At 29.9% G+C, this 8,472-nt stretch overlaps 2 protein-coding genes across 2 annotated transcripts; one reads left to right on the top strand and one right to left on the bottom strand.

Annotated features, from left to right (window-relative positions):
- Positions 1-2,491: 2,491 nt before the first annotated feature.
- Positions 2,492-4,995, bottom strand: LOC112490995 (uncharacterized). The gene is made up of 2 exons (XM_048469264.2): positions 3,232-4,995; positions 2,492-3,134 (listed from the first exon to the last, which is right to left on the bottom strand). The coding sequence occupies exons 1-2, from the start codon at positions 3,316-3,318 to the stop codon at positions 2,622-2,624; spliced, it is 600 nt and encodes a 199-aa protein (XP_048325221.1). The 5' UTR covers positions 3,319-4,995; the 3' UTR covers positions 2,492-2,621.
- LOC107410548 (pectinesterase QRT1-like) lies at positions 4,954-8,121 on the top strand. The gene is made up of 6 exons (XM_048468259.1): positions 4,954-4,967; positions 6,029-6,151; positions 6,574-6,769; positions 6,875-7,078; positions 7,205-7,296; positions 8,097-8,121. The coding sequence occupies exons 1-6, from the start codon at positions 4,954-4,956 to the stop codon at positions 8,119-8,121; spliced, it is 654 nt and encodes a 217-aa protein (XP_048324216.1).
- Positions 8,122-8,472: the final 351 nt, after the last annotated feature.

Here is an 8,472-nt window from a genome sequence, read left to right as displayed (position 1 = left end):
ACTTTTGTAAAGACGGTGAAATGACCTAATGCACCAATCTGAGTATGGGCCAGGACAAATGCTGGGGTGGGACCAAGAAATATACCCCAAGCCCCCGTATATATGTTTATTTAAATTTATTTATACATTTATTATGATATTTATATACTCTATTTGATTTAAATTTATATGTATTCTTATAGCTTATAAAGTATAAATTTATTAGTAAAAATATATAGTTTATATTAATAAAACAATATTTTAAAAAATCAGCATTGAATATTATTTTTTTTAAAAATAGGGAAATAAGTTTCCTTATCCCACTCAATTTCACTTTCAGCAAATCCTCACCCAGTCCTATCCCATTGTTATTCTTATATTATTAGAATATCCATTGCTTATTACCTATACTTTTTTAATCAAAAAATTGAAAATAATTATAATATATTTACATAAAAAAATCAAAAGAAAAAAAAAAGCTACAAACTATTAAGGTCATAAAATTTCATTTTTATTTTTTCTAATTTATTTGTATTTTTTAAATTCATTGAAATGGTTTTTTTATTGACTTGTGAAATATAATTTTGTTATTATAAAATTTATAGTTATATTTAAAAGTTAATAAAAGTCTGTTAATATTTATGAAAGTTTATTAATTTGCATTAAAGTGTCTTAAAATAAAAATCTATAAAAGTACATATGAATTTTATAAACTTCATAAAAGTCAATAAAAATATATGGGTTGTGTAAAAATCAACCATTAAAAAAAGTTTTCAAAAGTCAATTAAAATTCCAATTAAATACACGTCTTTAAAAGTTCATAAAAATTATCAAATATTTAATTAAAAGTAATATAATATTTAAAATGTTAAGGACTTTTATTGACTCTTGAATTAAAAATTAAAATATTTGTTTAAAAAACATTTATGCAGAAACTTTTTAAAATTTTTTAAATGAAAATAAGTAAATTATCATACAAGTTGTTTTTGTAGCCTTTCCCATTTAAAAAAAAAAAAAAAAAAAAGGCTGTATTACTCTTGCAAAGATGGTAAAATGACCTAATGCACCAACCACTGCAGGGATCGATCCTATGGGCCAGGACAAACGCTGGGACCAAGAAATGTACTTCCTGTCCCGCATATATGTTTATCTAAATTTATTTTTACGTTTATAATGATATTTATATACTCACTTTTGTTTAAATTTATATGTATTGTTGTAGCTTATAAAGTATAAATTTGTTAGTAAAAATATATATTTTATATTAATAAAACAATATTTTTAAAAAACATATATTGTATGTAATTTTTTAAAAATGTAGGGAAATAGGTTTTTTCATCCGGCCCCATTTCCCTTAAGCAAATCCTTTCCCTTTCCTATCCCGTTGCTATTGCTACACTATTTCTGTTGCTATTTCTATACTAAGGGGGCGTTTGGTATGCAGGATAGATCCAGATCGGACATAATAGGTTCGGATCGGACAGGATCGAATAGTGCAGTACTATATTTGGTATAATTCTGGACTGAATGTTGGACTAGTTGTCCCATGTTTGGTGCAGGATCGGACTGGATTGGATTATTTTATAATTATACTATTTATTTTGTTATATATGAAAAGATTTAAAATTATATTTATATTTACAAAAAAATTAAATATTATATTTAATTAAAGTTTTATTATTACTTATATTTAATATGTTTTGTATAGATATTTATATGTTCAATTAATTAATAATAAAAATAATTTAATGATATTTATAATACATTTGTAATTTTTTTTTTAACACCCATAAACTACTTAAAATATTGTTTTCAAAACCAATTAAATAAAATTACTAATCATGAATAACAATTAAATACAAATAAAAAAAATTGACATAATATTTAATTAAGAACTTGTTAATAGCATAAAAATATCCATCTTCAATTCATACATATAGATATATAGATATATAAATAAATGTCACATGTAGTTGCACTTTTAACAAGTATGACATCCGTATATATATATTGGATTTTACAAGGATAATCTAATTATATAAGAAATAAGTAAATAAACCCATTGATAGTAAGCCAAATAAACAACCTAATACAAAACCATTACCCCACTTGTTGTGAAATTGAGCACGTGTATGTACGGTGGTGGTATTTTGTATTGGATTTGCTTCCTACACAGTGGTGGTATTTTGTATTGGATGTGCTTCATTACGATTCCTCATTGTTTGTTCTACAAACTCAACATATGCAATTTCAGCTTCTTCAATTGTATTATGGGCTTGATATAAATTATTTGTAAATCTATGCACTTGTTGATGACATTCAGACAAAAAATTATATATCCCTGGTTGTCTACGTTTAAACACAACATAAACCCTTCTCTTTGCCATTCAATATTCCTGCATATAATAATAAATGACAATATAATATAATAATATTATTAAACAAAATAACAACTAACCAAATCAATAAAGTGCATGTTAATATTCTAAAACATAACACATAATAATAAAATTATCCGTACATGCATAATTAGAAACCAACATTCAATACGTTACAATATATGTCCATAAGTTTCAATTCCAAATGTTCATAGTTGTCATCCTCTCATACATATCCATAAATATATAATCCACAACAATACTTTAGTTATCCAAAAATCCACGAGCAAATTCAATCTTCTGCGCATCGGTTTTAATAATCTTGAAAACCTCAACATTCGATGGATCCGATCTCATTGCCTTAGAGATTTTGAGATTGTCAGTAATAGGGAATCCTAACCTGTCAAGCTCCATAGTTAAGTATTGTGGATAGTTGATATCAGACTTCTCCAACTTGTCTAACTGTGTAGCCAATTTATCAATAAACTTATCTACTACATTGTTTAACTCGCTAACGATGTCAACATCCTTCGATTGAGCTTTCCTCTTACCTCTTAATTGGAATTGTGTGGGCAGTTGACTATGTATTTGATTCATAGACATTGGAGAACCCACATCATTAAATTGGTCATTGTCAGGCTCCATATTGATATCATTAACTAAATCAATTAGAGTTTGTGCTCCATGTCCTGTTGCCCGATCCTTCCCAAAAATACTAGCAAGCCTCTCATATATCGGAAAAGGTTTATCTCTCCAACTTTTTGCACTTGGATTACTCTAAAATAAAAAAAGCCATCATTTAGTAAAAACATTATATATTTAAGATAAGAAACACAAAATTCAATAAAGGTATTTTTCCTAACAAAGTCAAAACCTGCACATATGCTTTCCAAGCATCGTCACTGTCAATCTCCACACATTTAAGAGTGTCATTCCATCCAAATCCACTTTTGTTCAGCATGTCGTATATGATGCCATATTGCTTCTTCCACCTTTTTAACTTCAATTCAATATGTGGAGTTGCTCGCAATCACGAGTTAGGACACATTTCAGCCAGTTGCCGCTCAATCATATTAAGTGTACCAGGTTTAAATGCTCCCGTGTCACAACGTTGCCCACTAGCTACAGCTTCATCTAAAAGAACCAGCAAAGCTTCTTCCTCACCTCTACTCCATATACGCCTAGATTCACCCCACCTATTATCATTACTGCTACCTCCAGCTTCCATTGCTATTCAAGTAAACATTTCATGATTCCAACATTATCAAAACAAGATGCAAACAAAATAACAATAAATCTCAAATGTTGCACTTAATATAATATAAGTTTGCCTTCATACATATTATCCAAAAGATTTAACAAACAATATTAAATAAGTAGTTAGAGCATAATTTTTTACATAACCATCAACTAGTAATCATGATGACCTCTCCACTCACCAAACATTTGCTTAGCTAACTCATCTCTCCAATTCGTCCATCGATCTGAGGAAGCAATTGATCCTATAATGTCCTCCTCTTCATTAATGTCCACATTTTCCATCCTATCATATTCGACTTCTCCAGGATCGAGTGTCATTTCTCTTCTAATCAGATTATGTATCAGACAACATGCAGTAATGGTTTTGATTTGTGTTGCAATTGGGTAGAAAGATGGACTTCTTAAAATTGCCCATCGCATTTTAAGAACCCCAAAGCATCTTTCTATGATATTCCTAGCTGATGCATGCTTCATGTTGAAATACTCTTGATGATTTATGGGTGCACAACCATCTCTCCATTCGGAAAGGTGATATCTTGTTCCCCTATATGGTGCAAGAAATCCTTCACCATTTGTGTAACTAGCATCCACTAAGTGATAACAACCTAACACAGAAAAATATCTCCTATTAGTTTATGCAATGTTAATCCACTCAATGAAATATTTAAGGATTGGTCTTACCGGTTGGTACTTTTAGTCCATTTGGCCTACTTATTGCATCTCGAAGTACTCTAGAATCTGAAGCGGAGCCTTCCCAACCCGGTAATACAAATATAAATTCCATATTTGGGTTACATACACCTAAGACATTTGTTGCGATCTCACCCTTTCTTGTTCGATATCTTGGCTTATCGATTTCAAGTACTTTCACCTTAATATAAGTTCCATCTAATGCTCCCAAACAATTCTACGACACAAACAATTTTACTAACGTCAGATAATGCTACAAGTCATCTAACTATAAAATTAATAACCAAACTAGTCCACATATGTACCTTAAACATTTTCCATCTATCATCCGAGCAATTATCCGACACAGGTTCAGGATGCCTCAACAAAATGGAATGTAAGCGCAACACCCCATTCAATACTAAATTGAAATATCTACTAATTGTCTCCCCTGATCTATAGAATCGACTGATAATTGTACGATTTTTTGTATGATGAGCAATTATGTGCAAAAATATGCACACTTGCTCTTCCAATGTAACAGTACAATCTCTTTTCACATATCCATCCGGGCGTAATAACCGACATAAAATAACAAATGTTATCCTATCCATCCTCAATTGACTAATACAAGTGACATCATTGTCTAACAAACTATCTATAAAAGATGTACGCAATTCGGTATTCCTAGTTATTCTATTCCTAACACCTCTTTCATTTCTCCTTTGCCACGCTACATACATATACATAAAAAAGATAAACATAAAGCCCCAACAAAAAGATTGAATCACAACTAATTTTCTTCCTTCCATCTCTACAAAAAAGAAAAAAAAAACAACAAATAAAAAAAAATTATAAGAAATACAATAAATTGAGCTGCTATTGCCAATACAATTGAATAAATACAGAAAACAAAAATCTTCCATAAATAATATATTTATATATTAGCATTCACAATAAACATTATATATATTTGGAAGGTCAAAATAAAAGGTGGATTTAAGTATTTTTAAACTCTTCAAACTCAATATATATATATATATATATCATCAAATTTTTTTATTATTATTAATGATGGAGCCAATGAAATAGTTTTCAAACAACATTGGTAAATTACAAAAATAAAAAATAAAAAATAAATAAAAATTATAATTATTGCAAAAACTAAATACAACTTTTTGAGCTTTTATAATTTGAATAATCATTGTGTTGCAACCCAAACTTATGGTGAAGTATGAGTTAGATGGAGAAAAATATATGTTGTATATAATTAAAGACAAAAAATGAATTATATAAAGAAGTTATTTGAAATAGATTTAATTAATAAATATGCTTAAAAATAACTTTAAATGGGAATAAAAATATAAATTTAGAATAAAACTTTATATAGTTTGTTTTGATAGTGTACTTATAACTTCTTAATATCATATTTTGGTTAGGATAAAAAACAAATTAAGTATTGAAGACCAAAAATGGTGTTTGCAAATATTCAACCAATTAATGCATTATGCATTTTTATGTTGACTGACTTTTGTGATGAGGAACATCTATTATTTTATTATTACTTTATAAACGAGGAACACGTATTCTTTTATGTACATTTGGAATTATTATACCATTCCACTTTATTCTTATTTATTTCCTTACTTGGTAAGAATTTTAAAAACATATATACATTTGCGTGGAATCCAAGAGTGGCATTAAAAGCATCTTATATGAGAAGCAATTGAATTCAAATTAAGCCATGTTATTGTGGTTGACACAAATGGAGGAGGAAATTTTAGTACAGTTCAAGGTGCTATTGATATGGTTCCAGAACATAACACACAAAGGATAAAAATCTACATTCTTCCTGGAACATACAGGTCTATATATATGAAATATATATACATATATATATATATATATATATACGCACACACTCTCTTTTCTTGCTATGTCTTGTGTCTGCAAGCCTCTTTCTAAGTTGGTTTTTTGGGGTCAAATTGCTTTTGGAGTTTTGAGTCGTTAAAATTTTCTGGTTTGAACAGAAAACCAAATGAAGAATTTCATTTCTTACTGTTTTACTTTGTAAGTGAGAATGCAAATGTAGGTACATGTACACTTGGTATTTGCATGGGATTTTTGAAAAACTTGCTATTTTTCTCTTTATCTTCCTCTTCCTTTCCTTCAACATGACTTTTCGACCAAAATTTTCAACCAGCTATATTGACTGTGCATGCAGGTTTTATGCTTTTTTATGAAAATTGTGGAAAACATTTTTTGAAATTTCTTTAAATTTATGTAGAGAAAAGATATATATACCAATTACGAAGCCATATATATCATTCATAGGACAAATGAATCATACATCCAGAACTATACTTACATGGCATGACTTGGCATCAGATAAAAATCAATATGGTATTGCACTGGAAACATATAACTCAGCATCTGTAACCATAGAGTCGGATTATTTCTGTGCAACTAGAATCACTTTCGAGGTACTTAAACATCTTTCCTAAGTCCTTCCCTCCAAAAAACAATAAGATCAAACTTTCAAATGCAAATTATTTGATACATAATTTCATGGTGTGGGGTGTTTGCATAATTCTGCAGTTCCAGTTCGTAGAGGACAAGGCAACCAAGTAGTAGCCTTGAGAATTGCAGGTGATAAAGCAATGTTCTATAAAGCAAGGTTTTTGGGGAAGCAAGATACGCTCTTAGATGAAAGTGGAACACACTTTTTCTACAAGTGTTTCATCCAAGGCAGAGTTGATTTTGTATTTGGCAGAGCAAGATCACTCTACAAGGTTAAAAAGGAAGAGAAAAAAAAAAAAAAAGCTTATCCATTTTTTATTAGAGAAGACAAAACCCATGTTTCATATTTAGTCTCCTAATATGGGTTTCTTTCTTTGCTTTCTAAACGTTGCAACTAGGAATGCCATCTGAATTCAATAGCTAAGAGATCAGGAGCAATTGCAGCTCATCACAGGGATTCACCAGATGATCTGTCTAATGTGTTCATTCAGTATGCTTCATTTTGTATCTATCTGCTTGTATCTATTTATCAATCTATCTATCTATCTATCTATCTACTTGGCGTAACACACCCAATTATTACAAACCAATAACCTCAAACCGATTCAAAACAACCACGAATGACAATCCAAAACAAAAACCAATTACACAAACCAGATCTTTACAAGTTTGCATTAGACATGTTAGATCATTCAGAAGAATTTTTCATCATGTTAGAAAAATCAGTAAAAGTGTCTAAACTAGTAATAAAAAAAACAATCTAAAAAGGTTGATATTGCATTGTCATAATTTCAACCATTCTTGAGAGAATGACTAAATAGAAAGCTGTCTCGTAGAAATTGTTAAAGGGTCTCATGTTGATATTATAGCCAATCTATATATATAACACAAAGCGTGCTAGAATACTTATTTTGTTTGCTTTCTACAATTCTATTCTTTATAATATCATAGCCATTGGAACACAGTCCAGTTTTCCTAAATAGAACCTAAGGAGTTGACTTTTGGATTTAACTTACTGAAATTAGACAATTTCTCATTAAATTTATATCTTGGTGTGGCTTTTTTATCTGAAACTTCTTATAAATCTGTTTGATGAGATTTCAAACACTTTTAATTAAAAAAGGCCTTTCCAACAATAAAAATGAGATTCTGATATAGGACAAGTCTCGACCAATCTAGTGTCTGCAATTCTAACTATGGTTTTATCAATATATCTTTGTCACATCACAATAACAATTTCTATAACAGTTTTGTAGTTTCACATATTACATTTTCTTTCTTATCTTACAGTTTTCCCGTCGGGAAGCAGGGGTAACTCATGTCTTAAGGACACTAAACAACAAAACAGAGCATCACTAGGGTCTCGGAGACATCGAAATCCAAATACAGACAGGAAGTGGAATCAAAGGAAAAAAGAAACAAAAGGCCCAGATCAGAGAGTTAGTTACACGTCCGTTTGGTCAACAAGAAACAAGCAAAAGAGAGAGAGAGAGAGTATTGGGAATGAAAAATTACCTGTTAGATACAGTCACTGGCCTTGGGGATCAGTAGGGTGGAAGAGTGGGCAATGAAGGATTGGGGAAAGGCAAGGGAAAAAGAAATGAAATGCTGGAATTTCGGAGTTGGGAGAGAAGGCCAGTTGCTGAAATGCTGAAATGCTGAAATA

This window comes from Ziziphus jujuba, chromosome 10 (genome assembly GCF_031755915.1).
Source record: "Ziziphus jujuba cultivar Dongzao chromosome 10, ASM3175591v1".
Taxonomy (NCBI): Eukaryota; Viridiplantae; Streptophyta; class Magnoliopsida; order Rosales; family Rhamnaceae; genus Ziziphus; species Ziziphus jujuba.
This window is presented reverse-complemented; position numbering and strand designations above follow the sequence as displayed.

Excerpts from the sequence above, each read along its gene's own strand:
- LOC112490995 (XM_048469264.2), bottom strand. The coding sequence starts at position 3,318 with ATGCTGAACAAAAGTGGATTTGGATGGAATGACACTCTTAAATGTGTG. Across the intron at positions 3,135-3,231 it reads CTTGGAAAGCATATGTGCAG|AGTAATCCAAGTGCAAAAAG; the intron begins GTTTTGACTTTG and ends TTTTTATTTTAG.
- LOC107410548 (XM_048468259.1), top strand. Across the intron at positions 6,152-6,573 it reads ATTCTTCCTGGAACATACAG|AGAAAAGATATATATACCAA; the intron begins GTCTATATATAT and ends AAATTTATGTAG. Across the intron at positions 6,770-6,874 it reads CAACTAGAATCACTTTCGAG|AATTCTGCAGTTCCAGTTCG; the intron begins GTACTTAAACAT and ends GGGTGTTTGCAT.